Here is a 24895-nt window from a genome sequence, read left to right on the forward strand (position 1 = left end):
ATCCACCCAGTTCTGTTCGGTCATCTAACAGTTGGTCTGAGTTACTCTGCCATCTTGTGGACCTGGGTTGCTTTGTTCTGTAATACTATTTTGAATTACAGACGAGAATCAGTCCGACGCCTGCCATAGCACTCCAAGAAAGAAATATAAAATTCCACCCTAAAATGAAATAAATCATTTTATTTTGAATAAATAAGCACATCCCTTCCCCTCAATATAGCATAAACGAATTTCAGAACAATATTATCACATATTAGCATAAAAAGTAAAATATATATATATATATATACTAGATTGATCGATTTAACTTAAGGGTTAAACTGGCTTCTGATGTTTACATTTGAGTTTTTGACAGTTGAAGTTTGAAGGACCAGTCAGAAAAGATAAATACCTAATCAGAACAGCCGGGAGGTTAGTGTATAGTTTGGTGGTCATTGCTTTAACATTTTGATGACATTTGGTCTCAGAAAAAGAATCGAAACAAGCTGTAATAGTAGATCTGTATACTGGCTTTGTCAAGCCAACATAATCACAAATATAGTAAATTTCTTGTGTTATTATTATTGTCATTATCAGCATGCTTATCCTACAATCTGATTTTTTTTAGCGAACTTGAGCACAAAGGTGACCTTTATTTTGAAATTAAGCGCATCAAGGAAGTGAGAACTCAGCTTCACTGTGCCACGGTCAAAATAACTTGTTAATAGTCACTTACGGGCATTTAATTAGTAATTAATACTGCCAAAGAATGGAACAATGGTAAAATGAGATCTGCATTTTACTATGCGGTTGTTGTCACAGCTGTATCGATAAAATATATCCAATTATATTGAATATCAATGAAACGTAGTCAAGATTGTGTAAATGCCACTTTCCTTTTGTACTCAGCTTCTGACTTACTGCTCTTTCTGTTCCTGTTTTGAACGTAATATAAATGTGTATTATATATGATTACTTTTAATTACTTCCGATAACTAATTATGATTATGATTTTGCAGATAGTCTTATGGAAGATGACACAATGGAAACTGGGAAGCAATATCGTCTTTCACGGGCTGCCAGAATAAGTGAATCCTCAAAGGTATGCATAACCAGCGCTGTTTAGTAAAAAAGTTAACAATTTTCGATAATTTAAATAAAGCTAAAATTAAATAAAAATGCATTTATATATATATATATATATATATATATATATATATATATATATATATATATATATATATATATATATATATATATATATATTATGTATATATATATATATATATATATATATTATGTATATATATATATATATATATTATGTATATATATATATATATATTATGTATATATATATATATATATTATGTATATATATATATATATATATATATATATATTATGTATATATGAACTACTAAAGCACATGAAAAATTACTAAAACGTAAAATATAAAAATAAAAGCCATTAAAAAATTTATAAATACTACAATACTATATAAATAATACTAAAATAGCTGGTATTCTTAAACCTGTATTATTTATAAATAATAATAATTTTTTGCAATAATAATTTTAATTCATTATATAATGTTAACATTTGCATTATTAACAAAAAACACTAATTATTACATTAATTTAAAGGTACACTCAGTTTTAATAATTAAAAAAAAAAAAAAATATTAAATTAACAGAACTTTTAATAGATTAAATTTGTGTACTCCCATATGAGATCCATTATATCAGTCTGTTTAACATTTTATTCTGCATAGAGTAGGTCACATGACCATCTAACAAACCTCATGCACCCTGGCTGATAGGTGTCAATATAAAGTTCAAAATTACTGGTGCAACTGGATGAAAAAAAATTAAAAATAAACACTGCACATTTAATATCTATAGTACCTTTTAAAAATGATGTATCAAGTGTCTTGAAACTATCATGCACTACCTAACGCTGATGTACAACAGGTTTATCGATGGGCAGACCAGGCTAACTATCTTCTTCAAGGTTTAAATGAGCAAAGACAGCATGGCCGGCTGTGTGATGTCGTTTTGGTGGCCGATGACCAGCGGATCCCTGCACATCGGGCTTTGCTTGCAGTATCCAGTCCCTACTTCCAGGCGATGTTCACTTTGGGGATGCGAGAGGAGCATGAGGCAGAAGTAGAGCTTGTGGGAGCCTCGTATGTTGGAGTTAAAGCAGTAGTAGATTTCCTGTACAGTGGTGAGTTACCACTAGATGGTGGAAACATTGACTACGTCCTGGAAACTGCTCATTTGCTGCAGGTGTGGCGAGCTGTGGATTTCTGCTGTCAGTATCTGGAAAAAGAAGTAGGTGAAGACAATTACTTGTACCTGCAGGAGCTTGCCTTCCTCTACAGCCTGGACAGGCTGGACGCCTTCATAGACCGCTTCATTCTGGAGCATTTTGCCATGCTTTCCGTCACCTCAGAGTTCCTCCAAGATCTGCGGATGCCCAAGCTTTGTGCTTATCTTGCAGATGAGCAGGTGCAGCACGAGAACGAGCGATCTCTTCTGCAGGTCGCCTTGCAGTGGTTGAGTCAAAGACCCGAACGTCTTGTGTTTGCCCAGCAGCTCCTCTCCAACATCCGTTTTGCTCTCATTTCACTGGATGACCTCATAGGGCTTGTATTGCCGGCCATACGTTCCCTGCTGCCTCCAGACACAGGATGTGAGGCGCTAGTGGAGGAGGCCGTGGGCTACCACACGAGAGTCAGCGCCCAACCTGCACTGCAGACAACACGCACAGGCCTTCGAGGAGGTGTGGAGCGTCTGATGTTGGTGGGAGGGGAGGTGTCTGAACGAGGAGAGGAGTTGAGTGCCGAGGTGTGCTGGCTGGATGAAGAAGATGGGAAGTGGGTCGTCGAGACTCAGCTGCCAGCTCAGAGGAGTCACCACTGTGTTGCTGTTTTGGGGGGATTTATCTTCACCGCAGACGGGAGCTCCTCTCGGGACAACGGGGGAGATTCTGCAAGCAACTTGCTGTATCGATATGACCCCCGAAGTAACTTGTGGATTAAGGTAATTCACTTCACTCTTGACAATTTGATGTGTCATTGACATAATTATAATAGTTAACGAAAACTTTAACTAAAACTTAAATCAAAACTATAAACTATAGAAATATATTTATGTATATGTGTGTGTATATATATATATATATATATATATATATATATATATATATATATATATATGCATCTCAATAAATTAGAATTTCATGGAAAAGTTCATTTCAACTCAAATTGTGAAACTTGTGTATTAAATTCAGTGCACACAGACTGAAGTAGTTTAAGTCTTAGGTTCTTTTAATCTTCAAATAAAATAATAATATAAAAAATAAATATATACATACATACTAACATATATGTATACTAATGATACTAAAATTCCAGTGACATTTAAGTTTTAATAGCAGGGCTCCAGACAATGATTAAATGGTTACATCTGATCACTTTTTGGTTCAAATAAATAGTTTAGTTTAGTTTTATAGCATTTTTTCTGAATCCAGACTCAAGATCATGTGGATAGATTAAATATAAATTTCTTATAATTGAGTCTTAGTTTGAATTTTTTTTTTACGTTTTAATTTTTATGTGTAATTATGTTAGTATTCCTAAGCATGAGAGAAGCAGAGAATTGTGCACAGTTTGTAAGTGATCTGTTGATCTGCAGGGTGCTCCTATGAACCAGCGGCGTGTGGATTTCTATCTGGGAACCATGGGCGACTGTCTTATAGCTGTTGGGGGACGCAATGATAGTGGTGCTTTGTCTTCTGTAGAAGTGTACCATCCTGCTGAGGACTACTGGACCTACGTTGCAGGATTGCCCAGGTTTGTTATTTGTTGTTGAAGATTGCACCAGTTTATGTGGATAATTAGTTTGAATCCTCTTCTTCAAAACGTTTGGGGTCATTAAGTTTTATTTTTTTGAAGAAAATTTGTTTTTTTCAGCAAGAATGTGTTAAATTGGTCAAATGTCAGTGAAGGAATTTGTTTAAAAATATATATACTGTATAAAAATATCATGATTTTTAAACATATTAAACAGTATAACTTGTTTTATTATATATATATATATATATATATATATACAAACTTTTATTATTTTATTGTTATTAAAACTTATTATAACTATAGAATTATTACTTATAAATATAGAATTTCTTCTTTTATAGATTCACATATGGTCATGCGGGCACTATTCACAAGGGCATTGTTTACATCTCAGGGGGCCATGATTACCAGATCGGCCCTTACAGGCGTGACATGCTTAGTTATGACCCCAAAACTGTGGACATGTGGACCGAGCGACAGGCAATGATCTTGGCTCGAGGCTGGCACTCTATGGCTACTCTAGATGACAGGATCTATGTCATCGGGGGCAGCGATGACCATGAGGACAGCATGGAGCGTTTTGACGTGTTGGGGGTGGAAGCCTTTGACCCGCAGACTGATCAGTGGACCAAGATAGCCCCTCTCAGGTACCCTAACAGTGAGGCAGGGGTGGCAGTCTTGGATGGAAAGATCTATGTATTGGGAGGGTACACCTGGGAGGCCATGGACTTTTCTCAGGGCACTCAAGTGTTTGTTCCAGACAAGGGCCAGTGGGTCTTAGGTCCAAATCTTCCAAAGCACATTGCTGGAGCCTCAGCGTGTGTGTGCCTTGTCAGACCGCAACAAACCAATAGTATAGAGGGTCATACATCAGGACACAGAGAGAGAGACAAACAGAATTCCAGCCAAGAGCAACACAGGTGATTGTCCGGGGATCTGAAGAACACTTTTATGAGAGAATTGACTTTCTTTATGTAGGCTGTCCTAATCCTAATGCCATTGGCTGCTTCTCAGATCCTTTTGAAAAGAGGTCAGCTTGAGATACTGTGAGATGTTAGAATGTAAATTGAAGTTGAAAAGCACAAATTCATATTTTAGTTTTGTTACAAGCTTTTTTGGAGTTTTCAGAGATGTCCTGGTGGCTTAGCGCTTCTTCTGAGTTACAATTAAAACATCCTGAAGTGACAATTGTACATGAGTTTTTGCAGTTTTTTGGTGTTCAATTGTGATTTTGAGCATTTAAGAATTTGGGGACAGTAAGGTTATTATATATATATATAAAAAAAGAATTAATAGGCATAACAATTAAAACATATTAAACAGCACAACTGTTTTCAACATTGATTTTAATAAAAATGTTTCTTTAGCAACGCATCAGCATATTGACTGAATGACTTCTAAAGGATCATGTGACAAAAATAAGCTTTGCCGTCACAAGAATAAATTACATTTCCAAATATATTCTAACAGAAAACAGTTATTTTAAATTATAATAATATTTCACAATATTACTGTATTTTTGATCAAATGAATGAGGCCTTGGTGAGCATAAGATACTTAAAATCTTACTGCATCAAAACCTTTGAACTGTAGTGTAAGCCTTAATGCTTTATTTTAACCAAATGAAGTTACAATAATGGCATCTGTTAGCGTTTCTCAAAAGTATTTTCTTCCAATGCCTTAAAATGTCAGAGTTTAGCTGTTGACATATAAATGCCTGAACCTAAAAGTCGTAAAAGTGTCTAATTTACTCCAGCCTCCAGAAGTGCTTGGTCCTTTTTTTAGGGGGGTTCTTGTCATCCGAGGCTAACAGCATTTCACTTGAAGGGGTAAAAGGGATGTGATTCCAATCTGAGGAGCAACAACACCATCCAGTTAAGTGCTAGCAGTATTTAGTAAGTATACTGTTCACATTATGAACAAAATACCCTCATTATATACTAAATTTGCCAAATTATATCCCACAATGCAATGCATTTTATAAGACCTTCCATTTTCAAATGGATTGAAAGGAATATCCTATAAAGGACAAATTATTAATAATATACTATAAGCATGTAACACTGTTGATATCATATAACAACAAGGTAGCATCTACTGTTTAAAGTGTGTATTGTTGCATATTTCATGTTGTTTTACATATGATTTAAAAATATATTCTTACTGTTTTATAATACAGGCCTTCCAGCCTCGATTCAGAGACCTGAGAGCATTCATATCCTCTTCATCCAGAGTGAAATCAAAGATCTGCACCCAGACAAATAATAGTGATAGTTATAATAGTTAGTAGTTACAGTATCTAAAAGAAATTCCCAACTTGATCAAAATGTATATTAGTTCTTCAGTTGGTCAATTAAAGGGATAGTTCACCCAAAAAAGAAGATTATGCCTTCATTTAACTCAAAACATTTGATGAAAAAAAAGTATGGAAAAAATTCTTCTGTCAACAACTGCTTGGTTCCCAACATTCTTCAAATTATATTCTTTTGTGTTCAACAGAAGAAAGAAACTCATACAGCTTTGGAACAATTGGAGGATGAGTAATTGATGATGGAATTTTCATTTTTGGGTATTAAAGCTATCCCTTTCATATTTAACTTAAGTATATACCAGGATGAAACCACAAGATAACCGCTAACATCATTAGGAGAAAAAAAAAAAAAAGTTTACCTTGGTGTTCTCCAAAATGTGGTGGGGTTTCCTGCTTTTTGGAATCACAGCAATGTTCTGCTGAACGTGATACCGCAACAGAACCTGCGGAACAATCAAATGCAACATTAAAACCCAAAAAAAGAGCAAAGCAGATGATGCACAATACTCATACTGAGAAAAGTGACCTGTGCAGGGGTCCGTCTGTGCTTTTTGGCTATATCCCCAACAACAGGATCCTGCAGTAACATCATGGGATCCGTTTCTCCTCTTTGACTACAGAGGCAATTGTACAAAATAACATGTGATGTTTAGGTTCTACTCTTTGGGAAATGTTTTGTTGAACTCATCTGTCATTCCTTACTATTCTGAAGGTCTTCCAGGTGAGCCAAATGGACTGTAGGCTGTTAAAGCAATGTTTTTGGACTTACAATACTCAATCAGATCAGACTGAACAAAGTAAGGATGGAGCTCCACCTGCAGATACACAAAAAAACCCAAAATATCTCATGCTAATATTATCAGATAAATATTTCTTTCATAGGTTACTCAAACCTAAGTTGATCTACCCCTTGTCAGATGTAAAATCTAATCATGTTAATATGGCAGTCCCAGTTTATGCACCTGATTAACCGCAGGTGGGATTTTGGCCACGGATAGCAATCTCTCCAGTTGCTCGATTGTGAAGTTCGACACACCGATACTTTTCACCTTTCCTGTTGCTTTCAGAGCCTCCATTCCCTGAAACAGATGGCAGCACACTGGAAAGATCTTGAAGACATACTTTTGTTATTATTAGTGTTAGTGGTTAGCATTACCTTCCACACATCCACATAGTCTGTGTCAGTTGTAAGAATCTTCCCATCCTTTTCTGGGAAAAGCTCATCACCTATTTTCTGTAAGTTATTGTAAAGTAGCAAACAATAAGTATACTTGAATTTGATCTACGAATCATTTAGCAGATTAAAAATAGTAACTGATGCACAGGCTACATAGAAGCTTTTCATAACTGTGTCAATACTGAACTCTCCAAACTATGTTTCGGAGAATAATGATAAATATTATGTTGATACTAATATTAATTTATGTAGTAGAAAATATTTGGGCACTTAAATACCACTTTAAATGGCTGAATGACATTTTATACTTTTTATATAACTGGGTTAAAATACTACAACTACTACTACTACTTATAATAAATGCAATTGTTATTTTAATTATTAATAACAATTATTAGTAGTATTGTAGTAGTAAAGTACTATATATATATATATATATATATATATATATATATATATATATATATATATATATATATATATATATATATATATACACACACACACACACATGCATTTAATTAAATTATATATATATATATAAAGTTTGTGTATATGTAATATAAAAATAATTGTTTACTTTTGCAAATAATATATTTGTAAATAAATGTAAATATAAATATACATTTATAAATAATAATTGTATTTATAATTCAAATAAATTTCTTTCAAAATAATTATTTATCTAACTACTTTTTGTTCTTTTTCTTTTTTTCTTTGCATTACCTTCAGTCCCACTGGAAAGTGCACTAGGTATAGGTCCAGGTAGTCAAGCTGAAGGTCATTCAGAGATTTATTCAAACAAACAGGAATGTCTTCAGGGGCATGATGGGTACACCACAGCTGGGAAAGAGAAGCATCATTATTTCATGATGATTTGCTCCTTTTAAATGAGCACACATTGATTTAATCTTAGAGCCGCAACATGACTTGAACTCACTTTACTGACTATGAACATGTCTTGGCGTCTGATGATGCTCTGCTGTATCATGGACTGGATGGCCTTCCCCACCTCTACCTCAACCTGGTAGCTGTAGGCTGTGTCTATATGCCGATATCCAGCAGCGATCGCTGCCTCGGCTGCCCTCTGACACATATCTGGGCAAGTGGACTTCATCACGCAGTAAAACATTAAAGCATTGCTAGTTTCCGTTGCATAAGGTTATGACATTATTACACTATTAAAGATGACAACATCTCTGTCCTTGACATGGTCAAGTCTTAAAAAATTAAGACTCAAAGTCAAAAGACAAACGAGAACAATTAATATCATATCGGTGTGATATTTTAGTGTAACTGAGATGCTATTATAGTTTATGCTAATATAATCAATTAGATTTGATTTTCTGTTTTCATTTTAATTTTAGTTAAAAATGTAGTATATGAATAGAGCTACTACATGGGGCAAGTTGTCACAATAGAAACCTTTTATCAAACAGCCTATTATTATTATTATTATTATTGCATATTATTATTACACTCATTGAAACCAACATAAAATCACAACTAGCATTTTTTTAAATGAAATTTCATACTTTAGTTGTTCAAGTAACTTCCCAATGTAACAACTAGCCCCTACACTTCCCCTAACATCTATTCAAGTAAATCTAAATGTTAAAAAAGTGTCCAGATTTTTAAGTCAGTTTGAGGCCTTTGTAGAAAAGTAATGCTACCTCTGGCTTCCATGTTCCAAGTCCCAGTAGTGGCATGTATGTGCCATCATTCAGTTCAATCTTCCTAGGTTGTTCAGTGCTCTCCTCCATGTAAGAAAGATTTGTGCAGTGTAAAATGAGAAGCAGCTAAGTGGATTGACTTGTCTTTCCTGTCGTTTTCCTATACCTCTCTATTTCTAGCTCAAATCTTCCGCTTTGCAGTCTAAGCAGAACTGCCTTCTCTTTATCTTTGCAGTTAATCATTGAACTTGACAAGGAGTGTGTCTGTGCGTATGTGCATGTGGGTGCAGATCATTTACCACTATTGTTCCCGTATGTATGTTTCCTAAAACTACAAGCTGTTGGCAGAGTTGTCAATGTGACCTTAGAGCTCATGTGACCCTGTGTGTTACTTCCCCAAGAAGTGTGTGTGAGCAAATCAGGAAGTATCCTCAAAGCTGATTGAGCTGAATTAAAATTTTATAAATAAATATAAGTTTTTACCTCTTACCTTTAATTATCTTTTAACAAAGTATAGAAAGGTATGAAAAGAGCAAAGATTTGTATTTGTGGAACTCTTTGTATTATGTAATTTATGCATCAAACACTAGAGGGCAGCAGAGTGAAAAAAAGCATTTAAAGCCCCCTATATAAATATATATATATAAAAAAAAAAAATATATATATATATATATATATATATATATATATATATATATATATATATATATATATATATATATATATATATATATGCTTTTAGACAAACCATGTGCCAATACATTTATCAACACCATCGCTAAATATTTTCTCCGTAAAACTGTAGTTTCCCAAAGGCAGTCAAAATCGCGTCCTGTGCTGCAAAGCAGAGGGTCTAAGCTAGTGAGAATCTCAAACTTGGCTGCATTTGAGTCTTCAAGGCATTTTGAGGACACAACATCTTCACGTAAGTAAATTTAACGAATGTTACAGTATCCACTGTATTTGTCTGCTGGTAAAAACAGTTTCATCAGTCATTATCCGTGTATTAACCAGCGCAAACAGATTAACGTTATGTTACGTTACCTCACAAAGTTAGCAATCAGTCTCCTTGTTTACGTTGAGCATACAAGCTTTTTTTCTGGTTCAAACACATATGACTTAATTAAAAAAAATGGGTGAATGTGAGGCAACTTGTTAAGCGCTTTGGATGGCCATGTGGTCTGTTGAAAGCGCTATATAAATGCAGTCCATTTACCATTTATTTTACAAACTAGTATAGAACTATTAAAAGACGGCTTACATTTTGTCCATTTGCATGTATTAACATGATATTTACCCAGGAATAAACCAAGGTTAAATAGGATGTAGACTCTTTTTGCTAAAACGTACACGTCTGTGACTAAGTGTAAATGAAAATTAATTAATTAATTGTATCTTCAGAACCCCCCCCATTTCTTATTATGTGTTCACATAATGGTGTGTTGGGGGGGAAAGAGCCTATGATCCAATATAATAATAAACTTTGGACACATATTGAGAAATTATTTTCTCAATAACTGATATATACAATATATCATATCATACAATATATAATATAACAAGAACTGATGCAGGTTACACATTAAATGGCTTTATGGTTTGGTAACAGTCTCCCCAAACTTCCCACAATGTCTGTTACAGTGTAGGGAAAAAAAAACAAGCTACAATATTTTACAATAATGAAAAAAAATGCATATTCATTCAATAACCCCCAAACCACTTAGCCTCCCATCCCTTCCCTATAAAATACTAGCCATAGTACATATATAAATATAAATATGATGTTTTCATAGAACTGTGGGTTTCCTGACAGGGAAAGCATGTCAAATGTAATGCACATAACTGTGTCCTCTCTTAAAACACTTTCATTCATTCTTCAGCTTCATACACCACTTGCTCTGCCCTTCGATCTTTTATTTCCTCCTTTAAGCTTTCTTTCTCTGTCTGGTTCTTTCACTGATCCAAATCGTGGCTGTCTTGGCTCCGAGGTCGATAGTGACGTGCACAGAATTCTCTGATCCGAATGCATGCCTCAATCATCATCTCCTCCGGGACTGTTACTACAATTCGGAAGAAGTTTGGATATGCAAATGCCTACAGAAAGAAATAACTTGGGTATCAGAATGGATGCAACCAATCTGTGTGAAAAATAATTGGTAAAATGCACTCTAACAAATTAAGGTAATTTAAGGAGATTAATAATTCACCGTAGCGGGCAAACAGAACACAGACTGTTCAGTGACCAGCCGTTCAGTGAACTCCACATCATTCTGGAAATCTGGGAAGTGTTCCATCTCGATCCCTACCTGAGGATGAGCCAGCATAAAATACATTTACCCTCTGCATAACTGGCAACTTTGGACTTTTTGCAAACATGCTCATTCCTTAATATGGAATTCCTTATGAGCAAATGTGCCACGTAAGATTAAGTGTCTATCAGGCCATTTAAAGAGATAAATAAATAATAATAATAATAAAATAATATTCACTATTACTATTACACTACTAATTACAAAAAGCATATATTTTTAAGTATAAATAAAAATTCTGAAAAATAAATTATTTTAAATCTGATCATTTATCGAATCATTTGAATCAGTTCACAAAACCAGTCTAAATGATTTGTTTAGGAATCAAACTGCGCCAGTCAACAGGTTAGACTTAATCCAACATGAAATTAAAATTAATCCTATTTATTTTCTAAATGCATCTTATTGAGCATATTGTGAATAATTTATTCCTGTATATGTTCCATTTTTTGACCTTATAGTTTTTAATAAAAAAAAGATTCTGGTGATGTATGCCTATTCCAATAATATAGTTCACTTAAGCCCTGCCCCTTTCCTACAATTGAATTTATAAACAAGGATGCTTCATTTTCTACCACTCTTATCTTATTATGCTCAAGATTACACTCACCATAATGTACATGGCTCCCGATGGCATCACTGGATTCAGTCCAGGAACAGTTGACAACTCTGAGAAACATATCTCTGAGTTTGACTGAAGAGGAACATAAAAACTGTGTTAATGTCAGAGATAGGTGTTGAATCTAAAGCTTTTCTCTCTAAAGCTCCTATCCTGTTACCTTTAGGAAACTGATGGTGCCTTGGTAGAACTCGGGTGGCGTATCGCTCAAAATGGTTTCTAATGCACCCTGAACCAAAGTACAGGGTCCCAAAATGCGTTGGCTTAGTTTTACAAGACCCTCTCGAATCTAGAGTGAATATTAACGTTATTGATATGTTTTGTGTGTGTGTGTATTTCATTTTCTTGTGTAGGTGAGAGGCTAATACTTACTCCGGTCCCAAATATGTCATTACGATCTTGGATGAGGATCCAGCCCATTCTCCAGCCAGGAACCAACCAGCGCTTGGCAAGACCACCACAGGACAGGATGGGCACGTCACTGCTGAGCGGTGCCAAAGGCTGAAAATCACAGCCCGGAAATACCTGCAGAACAACAGATACACTCAGCCCACTCATTTCAACAATGTAAATGGCAATACTCTTCTTGAAACATACTAGAAAATATAAAATTACCAGAAATAATCTTTAAAATAAAGATTAAATGCAAAACTAAAGATACAATGCAATTTGGATGATTTTCTATCAAAAGTTTGGAGTCGGTAAGATTTTTAAATGTTTTTCAAAGAAACTTGCTCACCAAGGCTGCCTTTATGATTGTAAAGATAACAGTATGTAGATAATTGTAAACGTAACAGTATGTTAGTTGCATTCTAGATTTTTCTGCATGCTACTACCATTCTGTTGGAAGGAGGAGCCAAAATCATAATGGATGTTTAGGAATGGGGGACTAAGAAAGTTTTGAGAGAGAGAGAGAGAGAGAGAGATGCTTGTAGCTGTTTTGTGGTCATCCTCCTGGCTCTAATTATGATTATGCCTTCATGTCTGTTCGATGGATCCGCCCCATCTCCCATTGGCTAAGATACTGCAATTTACAGTGCTGGCCCTATTTCACAAGCTCAAGCATAGAAGTGTTTTGTTGACTTTGTTGTTTTTAACAGGGTCCAGACCGCGAGGCCTTATGGGGTGCTCAATACTGTACCAGATGGAGATCAAAAACACATCCAGCCAGTCAATATTTTACCTGCAATGAAACAAGGGGGCCATTCCTCTCTCTACCTTCTATATTGCCTCCAATACGTCAAGCTTCATGCATGTGCTAACCACAAACACATGTCGAAGTAAAGTGCAAAGTCATTGAGGTGCGCTCACGCTGCTCACTCTTATCTTACAAACTGAACTGTTTTATGGACTTACAAACACCTCAGACCATATTAAGTTTAAAAACCACAATTTTCCAGACTACAAACATTCTCTCTTGGCCACTACTGTCCAGAGTTGTGGACCCATTGCCCCCACCTCTATCGTCACTGCCCTTCATGACCTAAAGCCCAGAATGCTGGCCAACACACACAACTCTAATCCCTCCAGTGCTGATGTAGTTTCTACTGCTAAACGAGGCTGAGCTGAGCCAGGGAAACACACACCACCCAACAAGAGGATGCTCCCTAACTGCAATACACATTAATGCAATTCCAAAGTTGTTGTTTTTTTGCAGCTATGCCATAGAAGAACCATTTTGGGTTTCTCAAAGAACCTTTGAGAGAACAGTTCTTAAAAGCACCATTTTTTGTGTGAAGTACATTGTAATAATCTGAAGAGCCTTATTTTAACTATAAAGACCATCTGTGCAATTGAAATTTTCTATGAATGTTAACAGTTCATCATAGAACCATAGATTCCGATAGAGCCTCTAATTTTGTGTAAAAAAAGTTGTTATGGTCGAATATTGTCTAACAAATAAGCTAGACTCAGTCAAGCCCTTTATCAGGGATTATGCAGGTGAGAAATATTTGATCAAGCTCTATGCTCTGCTAAGAGCACTTAGGTCTGCTGGCCATTTGCTTTTAGCTGTCCCATGGGTAAAGTTGAAGAGCATGGGGTGACCGAGCATTTGCTGTAGCGGCCCAGAAGCTCTGGAATAGTTTGCCCCTCTACATTAGACAGGCTCAAACACTTGCTGTTTTTAAATCTAGCCTAAAGACTCATTTCTATAGTATGGCTTTTGACTCTAAATGAGATCTGCTTCCTTTTATTGTCTTTGTGGTGTCTTATTTTCTTTTTTACGTTGATGACTGTTTGCATCATTGATATTTTTATTATTTTATGTGTGTACAGCACTTTGATAAACACTTGCTGTTTTAAAAAAAAGTGCTTTACAAAAAAACTTTGACTTTGAGTGTAGAGTGCAAACTCCGTAAAACCTTACTGAGAGACGTATGGTCTTCATGACCTTTGAGTACCTCATTAAAGTTGGCTGAAAGTAAAATAAAAAAATAAAAAATAAAATAAAAAGTATTCCGACATTCATTGTGCGCTCACCATGTCTCCGTAGATCTCATCAGCAAGGACTGGGATACAATTTCTTGATGCCACTAGATCACATATTATCAGATTAATATCCTGGAATTTCTGTGGATAAATATTCCTGATATATCTTTTGACTTAACATTCACCTTCAAGAATCTTATGCTGGTGTTCTTTGGTGAACACAGAACCGCACGGATTGGATGGGTTATTGACAATCAGACAGGCTGTTTTGTCATCGATCAGACTCTCCAGGTGCTGAAGATCAATCTCCCAGGACTTCTCCGGCTAAAGGATCAAAAGAAACTCATTTTAGGCATGACACAGTCAAGAGTTATTGTAGAAGCTTACTACTGTAGAACTGGAGTGCTAAAGAAGATTAAAACTATATTAAATTCAATTAAAAGGCATCCTTATATTGCTTAATGTCTGCAAATAAAAGTATTCCTTTCTCAGTTGTGTTAGGATCTATAATACTTATCATTTATTTATACTGTATATATAAAAGCCTATTCAAACAATGGTATTATTGAGGTATGTCTCTCTTATTTGCATGTGTGTTTATGTGGTTGTTTTTATTTATCAGTCCCAGATGTGGACCATATAGGAATAACACAGCAATTTTCCCCATCCACTCCAAGATCCACCCCATAGTCTTTTATACCTCCAAACATGCCCCATCCCACCCACTCTCATCTCACATATTTTTCCTTCTTGTTGACAGAAAGCATGTTCTAAATCATTCTCTATTTTGCACTTATATTGTATTCTACTTGTATTTTGTTTTCTGACACCAAGCTTAGATGATGTGATAGACTTTCTTTAATTTACACACTGATGCTCTCTGTGATTTACTCACCAGCAGATTGTAGTGCTTGACTTGGATGCCCAAAGACACTGCCAGAGTCTTATAGAGGGAGAATCCAGGACGTGGAATTAAGATATTGTCTCCTGGGTTACACAACACACTGATGGCCAGCTCTATAGCTTGGCTACAACCACTGGTTAAGATCACATCCTAAAAAAAATAAAAACTCATCAGTTTACAAAAGCTTTATATGAAAAAGGACAAATGATGGATGTGACTTACTTTGCCTTCCAGTGGAGCATCTGGACGGCTGTAAAAGTCTGCAACAGCTTCTCTGCTTTTTTGGTAACCTAATGTTATCGAAATGCTGATTATTTTCATGAAGAGCAAATCATGCACACTTTATCAAAATGCAAAAGCAAGGTGGGGATATTTAATCACTGTATACCAAATGCAGCAATTACATTTTTCTTTTTTCATAAAATTTCAGCATTAAATTTTTAATAAAGCAGAAAGTGAATGTGTAAGTCTTACCTACTGAGGGAGCATAGCCATTGTATTTGTTTGAGTCTATGGCCTCCTTCACTGCCTGTAAAACGATGTCATCTGTTGGCAAGTTCCCAAACACCGTAGGGTCACCTAGTGGAAAATTAAGCCCAAAAACAGACAGTTACATTTAGCCGTTTAGCAAAAAGAATATTCACTAATCTTAAATTGAATGAAACAAAAAATAAAAAAGACTGTAATGACAAACTAATAAAACCTGGTTACAGCTATACACAAACAGTTTTTCATTTGCGGTCTATAACTAAATATCTTACATCTGACAAATATATAAAACTAAATATATAACTATAAGTCATTAAAAAAGGTCGTAAGGTTTAAGTGTCTAATTATAGCCCAGCTAATTATGGAACTAAGTTACAAATATTGACGTTTTAAAGAAATTACATTTTACATATAAATAGGTTATTTGATCCATAATTACCAATGGATAGAGCAATCATGGGTTTCTCGGGGTTGGGAGTGAGTTTCATCCCGTCCACTATGGCTCGGATGGGATTGAGTGTTTTTCTGGACATTTCTGAAGGTCTGACGTTCCATCTCTGCCTGTGGCTCTTGAGTTTGGCCGGGTTCACACTCACACGAGTCCGCACACTCACATGATGCACACCGTTGACGTTCATGCCATTGTTCTGCGCTCCGTTCATTTTCACCACAAAAGACATTTTTTTTGGTCTGTGCACTTTTGAAAGAGATGATGTCTAAGGAATGAAAAAGTTGACATTGGTAGAGTAAAATATGTTGACGAATAATTAACGTTTTGGCTATGGATATTAGACCGACGTCAAAAACAGAGTTTTGATTTTATTTATTGACAAATAAGTAAAAATTTTAATACATACAGTATTGTGTACATTTCAAACATTGTTTCTGTATCCACAAAAGTTAAAAAGCTAGACTTGTTCGAACAAATGCCCAGCTGAGGAGGAAACCATAGAAACAGTATGAGCGCTTTCCATAGAATCAGTAGCCTATGTGACAGCTTTTAGAATTTTGTTTAAAACGTCTTTAACAACGTTGGCCGTTTGCACGCCGAAAAGTATAGGTTACTAAATAAATAAGTCAAACATCCCAATGCAATGCATATACAAAAAGTGCAGGGAAATAAATATGCATCACACAAAAAAAACACTAGTCTAAATAATCAGATTAATATATGACTGTATAATTTTTATATTGTCTAATCTTTGTTAAATAGACAATATTATTATATCTATTGTAATATCCTTATATCTATTCTAAAATATGCATTTTTATGTTGTTTAAAAAATATGCAAAACATATATGCCACAATACAGATTTTTATTTTAGACACTAAATTAATAAAAACCCTTGCTTTATAAGCAACATGCAGAACTTATAATATAACATAAATACCTTATTAAGTTGCTTATAATAAAAATCACGGTCCAATGGCGGTGGATGAGAAAAATAGTTAAATTTGGGCATAGAATGATTAAGTCTGTTCATAAACCGGCTTTATACCCCGCAAAATGGGTGTTGAACCCTGCCCATATCTCCATTGGTGGAGACCGAGGGCAGTCCAAAACTCCCCCGTTACATCAGAAGTCTAAAATTCTATAGTTTTGGGGTTGAATCACATCCTCCTCTTTTAAGAACCTGCAGCGAACCTGTGACGCACATGATCTAAGCACGCGATCTGTGCGTAAAAGCGCGAGGAGCGCAAACGCTATCCCTGACAAAACATGAGTTAGAGCTATGCACATGGCGCTCAATTATTTTTAGAGACGCTTTCTTTCTTTTAGATATATTTCTGTCTCCTTTTCTCACTTCAGTCTATTTTTAATTACTTTGTAATATTATTACTAGCTATTTGTCGCACCCGTTTCCAGTGATCATTTATTATGAGAGAAGCAGCTTAGGTTTAACAGTGTATTTCAGACTTTCGATACTGTTTTTAAATATCATAAAGCATCATTTGGAGAGTATCCTCTACATCTGTAACGAGCCTGAAAATGGCTGGTCTTCACAACTGTCTTACATAAGTTAAGATCACGTTCTTGGGGGTCTGGAGTTATTTTTATTGGTGCCAACACTGCAAACATTGGCCATTCTGCATGTAAATGTCTGTGAAAAGCATTTTGCCAACTATATCAAATATGGAAAATCAAAGACTTAGACCAGGGGTGTCAAACTCAGTTCTTGGATGGTCACAGCCTTGCAGAGTTTAGATTCAACCATAATTAAATGCACATGATCCAGCTAATCAAGTGCTTAAGGCTTATTTGAAAATTACATGGCATTTGTGTTGCAGCAGTTTGGAACTGTTGTTTATGCCTTGGCAAAACAACTTGGAATATTTTCAATGAATTGTTTTTGTGAGCTCAAACATTCAAACCAAGTCATTCAAAAATCCTTCAAAAACCACTGTCCCAATTCCATAACTCAAGGGTCTCAAGTTCTTTGAGGACAGATGCTGCGTCCTCCAGAGGTCGCATTTGAAGGCTGCATACGTCAACAAGGATGTCTTATTTAAGAAAAGTAACCATAATAGAATTGACTGTTATTCCTTCTTTAAAATACTATAATTTCTTTTTTTTTACTTTGCAATTTAATGATTACTTTTCTCAAATGAGACTTACCCAACGTATGCAGCCTTAAAAAAAGAAAGAGTGACATGCACATTTTTCATTTCATTTTCATTTAATAAACTACTGCTTTAATAAAATGGCATATGGCTTAACAATAAATAAGAAAAGATGCTGTCATTTGGATGATTTACGTAACACTTTCAAACTCAATCATCTTTATTCGAAAAACTTTTATTTTATCTAAAATAATAAATTAGACTGCATGTTGTGCACTATATCCAATGCAATAATGACAAAGTAGCTCGCAATACCACTGAGTCAAATTTACACTGAAGTCAAGTAAATAAACGTCAGATTGACTCGGCAATAACCTTGAACTTTAAACCCATGACTCTCTTTTATGTTTTTTTTTACTTGGCATAACCACGTATTTAAGAATCCAACACGTAACACAGAATAAGTGATGCTAAGACTAACCTTAAAACACTTCTGGCCTGATGTGCTATTTAAACTCCAAGTAGTGTCAATGCAACCTTATAGGCAAATGAAGGTTACTTAACTCAAAGTAAAACAAACTCACAACTTAATCCAAAATGTCTGTTATTACATAACCCTTCCAGGTCAATAAAAGGAAGCATGTCAACATGTTTCCACTAAAGCATAACATTCAGAGACCCAGCGATAACCCTGAGCCGCCATATGCGTCACTAAACCAACAGCACACAGTGTTCCACATTAGAAACCATGCAATTTCACACAACACAAAAGCACATTAAAATCACGCTTTAAAGGAACTTCAGGGTAACAGGAGTCTAAAATGGTTGATTACAAAAAACATACAGGACACAAATATTTTGGTATTGACCATCAAGAGCTTTAGATTTTGACCTCCGTGAGGTAAATGATGAGGTTAAAAAGCTGTAGTTTCCCAACCCCAATTTTCAAATATTCGATGTAAACTGCTAATGCATCTAAAAACATGATGAAGACCACGTTAACTGGCACTTTCTTTTTGCCGTCTTCTGATTTAGTATCTGTTAGGTTTGTAATCAGGGTCATCAGAGTCTGAATCTTCTGAGCATCAATCAGAATACAGTGTGTTTACATCAATGAACATTTATTCATAATCGGGCTTTTCTTCTTCTAAATTGTCAGGCTCTGTATGAATCCATGAATCTGGAACACTCCTTGCTCAGTCTGTTAAGGCACACTTAAAGGGTTAGTTCACCCAAAAATCTAAATTATGTCATTAATGACTCATCCTCATGTCCTTCCAAACCAGTGAGACCTCCGTTTATCTTCGGAACACAGTTTAAGATTTTTAGATTTAGTCTGAGAGCTCTCAGTCCCTCCACTGAAACTGTGTGTATAGTATACTGTTCATGTCCAGAAAGGTAAGAAAAACATCATCAAAGTAGTCCATGTGACATCAGAGGGTCAGTTAGAATTTTTTGAAGCATCGAAAATACATTTTGGTCCAAAAATAGCAAAAACTATGACTTTATTCAGCATTGTCTTCTCTTCCAGGTCTGTGTCACAACAGACCCGGAAGAGAAGACAATATGCTATTTTTGGACCAAAATGTATTTTCGCTGCTTCAAAAAATTCTAACTGACCCTCTGATGTCACATGGACTACTTTGATGATGTTTTTCTTACCTTTCTGGACATGAACAGTATACTATACACACAGTTTCAGTGGAGGGACTGAGAGCTCTCGGACTAAATCTAAAATATCTTAAACTGTGTTCCGAAGATGAACAGAGGTCTCACTGGTTTGGAAGGACATGAGGATGAGTCATTAATGACATAATTTAGATTTTTGGGTGAACTAACCCTTTAAGGTTGGAGACACTTGGACTGCATGAGGAAGCTTTGCCTCTCTAAGGACAGTTTCAGATTGTGTTCATTGGTTTTGTGAAGACAACAATAGCTAAAATCTGTCCTGCATTGATTCCAAGTTGCTTTGAGGCTGTGGACTGAGATGATGAGGAGGACTGTTGGAGAACTGAAGATGAAGGAGTAACTGGATTCTTTGAGGATATTGGTAAAAAAGACTGACCTGCTGACCATCAAGAGCTTGAAGCATCTTGGCCACCATGAGGTAAACCGATAAGGTAACAGTAATGTAAAAAAGCTGCATATTTCCCAACCCTAATTGATTTCATTCAAACATTCAACGTACAAAGCTAAAATAGGTGTCAGAGTACCTATGCATCCGATAACCAGGATGAAGACCACATCTGCTTGCAGTATCTTTTTGAAGTCCTCTGTTTTAGTCTTAGTTGGGCTTGTAATCAGGGTCATCAGAGTCTGTTGATTCAAAATCTTCTGAGTATGAATCTGAATACAGTGTGTTTACATCAAATAACATGTATTGATCACCTTCATGGTCTTGTTCTCCTTCTAAAATGTCACAGGATCTGTATGAAAACGTAGCTCTGACACACTCTTCCTTGCTCAGTCTACTAAGACACACTTGAGGTTGAAGCCACTTGGACTGCATGAGGAAGCTTTGACTCTCTAAGGACAGTTTCAGATCATGTTTATTGGTTGTGCTTGGTTCAGTGAAGACAGCAGTAGCTAAAATCTCTCCTGCATCGATTCCAAGTTGCTTTGAGGCTGTGGAATGAGATGACGAGGACTCTAGGTAGACTGAAGGTGAAGGAGCAGATGGATTCTTTGAAGACACTGGGGAAAGATTGACCTGCTGGATGTAAGACAATGAAATGTTCGTAGAGGATGAATCTGGGTTTGAGGACTGTGAGTGCTGGTTTGGAGATGCTTGAGGTTGTGGTGAGTACAGAAGAAGAGGTGGAGTGCTCTGGGTTGATGTGGGAGTGCATTCTGCCTGTACGACTTCTCCATCAAGCTCTTCAGAACATTCCTGAAGGATGCTCCTCATTTTTTTGCCATGCCTAGAGCACATCTGCTCTTTGAAATCACTCTCGCTTTCCTTCTCTTCTGGTTCAGATTGAGTCTTCGCCTGTCTCTCCCTCCCAACCAGTTCCTTCTCCGCCAGAAGAGATTGGCTGAAGTCAATCTGATTTATTTCAGAATCTGAAAACTGCGTAGATGTAACGATTACTCCATCCCCACAAATGGTATCTGTGTTTTTATTTTGCCACAAGCCCTGAGAACCAAAGAGTCCATCCTCTTTTGTGCTGTTCTGAGATGACCTCAAAAATACACGGAGGGTACCATGGGATGGTTTAACAACTTCAGTGTCCCTTTGTTCCTCACAAGTGCATGAAAGTGATGGAGTGAGACTGTCGTCAAGGCTTAAATTTGTTGTTACTGCTGTAAAATAGAGAAAATGAAGATGAAAATAATGTCATCTGTAATTCGAAAGCTGTTATGGCAAATTCGGAGACAGAATCATGGTTCTTACCGCAATTTAGGAGTCTCTTCAGAACTGAGGCTAGAGAGGCACTTTTAATTGAAAGTAATTTCTTCAGGATCTTCTCTCCCCTCCCATATGAATAGGACTGCTTCAGTAACTGGCAACAAATAAAAGTGAACAGAATAGAATAATGTATCAATAATAAAATAATCATTTTTATTATATGATAAAAACGTGTTTAAAGAAAGCTAATAGATTAGATATATTCTAGTAAAATCTATATACTGAATGTGTTAAATATTTTTTCAGTATTTCCTTTAGTTTACAGTGAATACAATGGCAGATACAGTTTATTGTGTATCCAGTTTTTATGAAGACTTATTTATGATCAAACTGAATGTAAAACATTTTAAGGACCTGCAGGAACTCTGACTAGATAGTGTATTTAGCCCATACATTTTTATTTATATTTAGTTGCTGGAATATGTTTTATCACCTGTCAGCAAAAACTGTTTTTTTTTGTCTTTTTTGTTAGGAAAATTAAAAGCACAGAGAAATAAGTACCAAAACAATAAAAAGCTTCTTAAAAAGCATGACTAAACAGAAAATGTGGTTACTTTAGATACAAAAGCACATAAAGGGCTACCTGATCAATATATGTAGGTTGTGGCAGGACTTTATCTAGCTCTCCCAAATAGTGAGAAAGTCTCTCCTCCAGTTTCTGTGCATAGCATTCACCATATTGCTCTTCCATTAAATCCTGCAAAGTCGAATAATCACATTTGATCTGAAGATCTGGAATTGATGCAGACTAGTGCTTATATAAATAATGTACCATTCAACAAATAATTTGTAACAACTAAAAAACAATATATATATTTTTTATGAGAGTAAGTAATTTTCACTAACCCGAATGTAGGTCTCACGTATATCCCTGTCTCTGGCCAGAACATGAGCAAAGGACTTGAAATCTTCCCGGTTTTTCTGCATCAGATCCATGTTCCTGCGGCTCTATAAAGAAGCATGATTTAAGAAAAAAAGGAAAGGAAAGTGTTAAAAAATATATATTTTATATGATAAAGGCATTATTTGTGTCAACACAGACCATACAATACATCATTGACACACACACAGATATTAACTTAATACACTTCAACAAGATCCCATGCATCATATACAGTTCACTGAAAAATTATTTTGGCTTTTTATGAATTTATGGTGGCCTCTGGTGGAAGGAGATCATACTTACACATTTGTGATACTCTGGGAGGCTGTTAGGGAAAAACTTTTCAATCTTGTCAGATATTTTAGCAGTGCTCTGGTCATTCCACAACATCCACATGATAACCTAAAATAAAAAAAAATAAAAAACTTGAATCATAAAGTAGTCATGTAATGCCAAACAAATTCATATTCATACAATAAAAAAAACTAAAATACATTCCAACTTAAAAAAAAAAATCTTGTGTATTCTATACAAGGAAGAAACTTGTTTTCATTTATTTTATCAATGCAATCAGACAAAGTACATTACCTTTGGGATAATTTAAGTTGCTATTTATTTCCTTTTATAAAATGTGATTTAAACTTTTTGCTGGAAGGTATATTTCTTTATTTTTCTTGCAGTAACCATACATCGAACACATTGTAATTTTTTTTTTTTGGATCAGAATATATTTTATTTAGATTACTTTGTCTTTCCAGTCCAGATTTCTGCCAAATTTCTTAAACTCATAAATACAAATTGGTGGAATGACCTCCCAATCTCAATTCGTACAGCTGAGTCTTTACTCATTTTCAAGAAACAGCTAAAGACTCATCTTTTTCGCCTGCACTTAACCAACTAACACTAGCACTTTTCCTTTTCTTGTCTTTTTATTTAAAAAAAAACAAAAAAAAAACCTACCTATGCGTTCTATACTAGACTAACTGAGACTTGTCATGGCACTTGTACACTGTTGTTGTTCTCTTGTTGACCTGACTGCTTCTATTGTTCTCATTTGTAAGTCGCTTTGGATAAAAGCGTCTGCTAAATGATTAAATGTAAATGTAAATAATAAAAAAATTCTGAAGGACTCATTTTTCTTACTGATTGAGGTCTTTTGTTAACCTGTTAATATTTTCCCCTTTCCTTTTCGTTCTATGTTCTTTGATGGAGTGTGGATTATTATGATTATTGTTATTTTTATATATTATTATTGAAATGAAAATAATAAAAAAATCCATGGGAAAAGGTTATTTCTGATTACCGTAGTTGACTTCATTTTATCTAAGAAAGCGATGTCTCACCAGAGTCTGCAGACCAAATATGATCTTCATGTGTTTGATGGGAGTCACTAGTCGTGGCACAAGTGTGTATGTGACATCCAAAAACTCAGTGACTCGCTCAAAATGCTTGATGTCTCTGGCTTGCACGATCCTCCAGACCTCTGCCGCCACCACCCGGATCCTGCATGGCTCTTCAAGGGTCAGAAGATGCCAGTCACCTTCTAGCCACAACGGAGGTCCTAGAACTAAAAGAAGTGAAAGTTGTTTAGATCTCCCATGCATTCATTTTGAACTAGTTTAAGTTAGACCTATTATTGACTTAGATCTATGCAGTCGATTTATGATGAAAATAAAGTAACATAGTTACAGCGTAATTGCATGCAAAGGCATTGATCTAATAGATTATACTGTTTTTAATTGAAAGCAATGCAATATATGCAAGAAATTCTTATGTAAAAATCATAATTTGATTGTGTTATTAAAAACATTGCAAGAAACACCTTCTAAGACCTCCATCATCCGTTTAGTCCATGCATATTCAATGATCCATAATGGTAAAGCAGGAATAAGGTGAGCGCAAGCTTTTTCCAGCCACAGGTTTTCACTCATTCCAGCCAAAGCAACAGTCTCGGTCTGCAGGACTGTCATGATGTCCAAACATCAGCTGCTTCCAGCGCTGAGCTTCTGATGTGAGCAGCTGAGATGATAATGAGCTCCATTTGAAAGTCAGATTTTGTTAGGCATGTCCGGGCACGTTTAGGAAGTAAATGACAGAAGAGTTTACCTTCACTTATAGAACATCAAAGTTAGAAACATCACTAAATAATCAAATCTCGTCCAACTGCACAAAGTGCACATAAGGTCAGAGCAAATATTCTTGTGTGAAAATAGAAATTGTTGACGGCGATGTTTTAAAAAAAGCACCGATGACAGGACATTTCAAAATAAGAGCGCAGTTCCATGGT

The 24895-nt window shown here is 35.5% G+C and overlaps 4 protein-coding genes across 7 annotated transcripts; 1 reads left to right on the forward strand and 3 right to left on the reverse strand.

Moving 5' to 3' along the window:
* Positions 1-629: 629 nt before the first annotated feature.
* On the forward strand, positions 630-5032 carry LOC132156269 (kelch-like protein 36). 3 transcript variants are annotated; one of them, XM_059565198.1, is made up of 5 exons: positions 630-759; positions 999-1081; positions 1953-3026; positions 3681-3838; positions 4183-5032. In XM_059565198.1, exons 2-5 carry the CDS (start codon positions 1007-1009, stop codon positions 4763-4765), a joined length of 1890 nt encoding a protein of 629 aa, XP_059421181.1. In that variant the 5' UTR covers positions 630-759; positions 999-1006; the 3' UTR covers positions 4766-5032. The 3 variants fall into 3 exon arrangements, with proteins under 3 accessions (XP_059421181.1, XP_059421179.1, XP_059421180.1); XM_059565196.1 differs by lacking the exon at positions 630-759 and adding an exon at positions 850-925; XM_059565197.1 differs by lacking the exon at positions 630-759 and adding an exon at positions 850-880.
* A 226-nt stretch (positions 5033-5258) lies between these two features.
* On the reverse strand, positions 5259-9285 carry zgc:56622 (uncharacterized protein LOC326033 homolog). The gene is made up of 10 exons (XM_059564426.1): positions 9003-9285; positions 8270-8440; positions 8056-8172; positions 7309-7386; positions 7115-7231; positions 6855-6967; positions 6679-6766; positions 6512-6595; positions 6006-6088; positions 5259-5692 (listed from the first exon to the last, which is right to left on the reverse strand). Exons 1-10 carry the CDS (start codon positions 9090-9092, stop codon positions 5659-5661), a joined length of 975 nt encoding a protein of 324 aa, XP_059420409.1. The 5' UTR covers positions 9093-9285; the 3' UTR covers positions 5259-5658.
* Positions 9286-10572: 1287 nt separating this feature from the next.
* Positions 10573-18052, reverse strand: tat (tyrosine aminotransferase). 2 transcript variants are annotated; one of them, XM_059565201.1, is made up of 12 exons: positions 17146-18052; positions 16193-16469; positions 15739-15843; positions 15487-15554; positions 15256-15414; positions 14546-14684; positions 14412-14464; positions 12303-12455; positions 12091-12219; positions 11918-12005; positions 11210-11304; positions 10573-11096 (listed from the first exon to the last, which is right to left on the reverse strand). In XM_059565201.1, exons 1-12 carry the CDS (start codon positions 17236-17238, stop codon positions 10956-10958), a joined length of 1500 nt encoding a protein of 499 aa, XP_059421184.1. In that variant the 5' UTR covers positions 17239-18052; the 3' UTR covers positions 10573-10955. The 2 variants fall into 2 exon arrangements, with proteins under 2 accessions (XP_059421184.1, XP_059421183.1); XM_059565200.1 differs by having other exon boundaries at positions 10575-11096; positions 11210-11308; positions 11922-12005; positions 17146-18050.
* Positions 18053-20021: 1969 nt separating this feature from the next.
* LOC132155715 (uncharacterized) lies at positions 20022-24823 on the reverse strand. Its single transcript, XM_059564428.1, has 7 exons — positions 24431-24823; positions 23952-24175; positions 22912-23010; positions 22572-22673; positions 22309-22422; positions 21711-21819; positions 20022-21619 (listed from the first exon to the last, which is right to left on the reverse strand). Exons 1-7 carry the CDS (start codon positions 24576-24578, stop codon positions 20601-20603), a joined length of 1815 nt encoding a protein of 604 aa, XP_059420411.1. The 5' UTR covers positions 24579-24823; the 3' UTR covers positions 20022-20600.
* Between the last annotated feature and the right edge of the window lie 72 nt (positions 24824-24895).

The sequence above is a fragment of the Carassius carassius genome, chromosome 13 (assembly GCF_963082965.1).
Source record: "Carassius carassius chromosome 13, fCarCar2.1, whole genome shotgun sequence".
NCBI classification, from domain to species: Eukaryota; Metazoa; Chordata; class Actinopteri; order Cypriniformes; family Cyprinidae; genus Carassius; species Carassius carassius.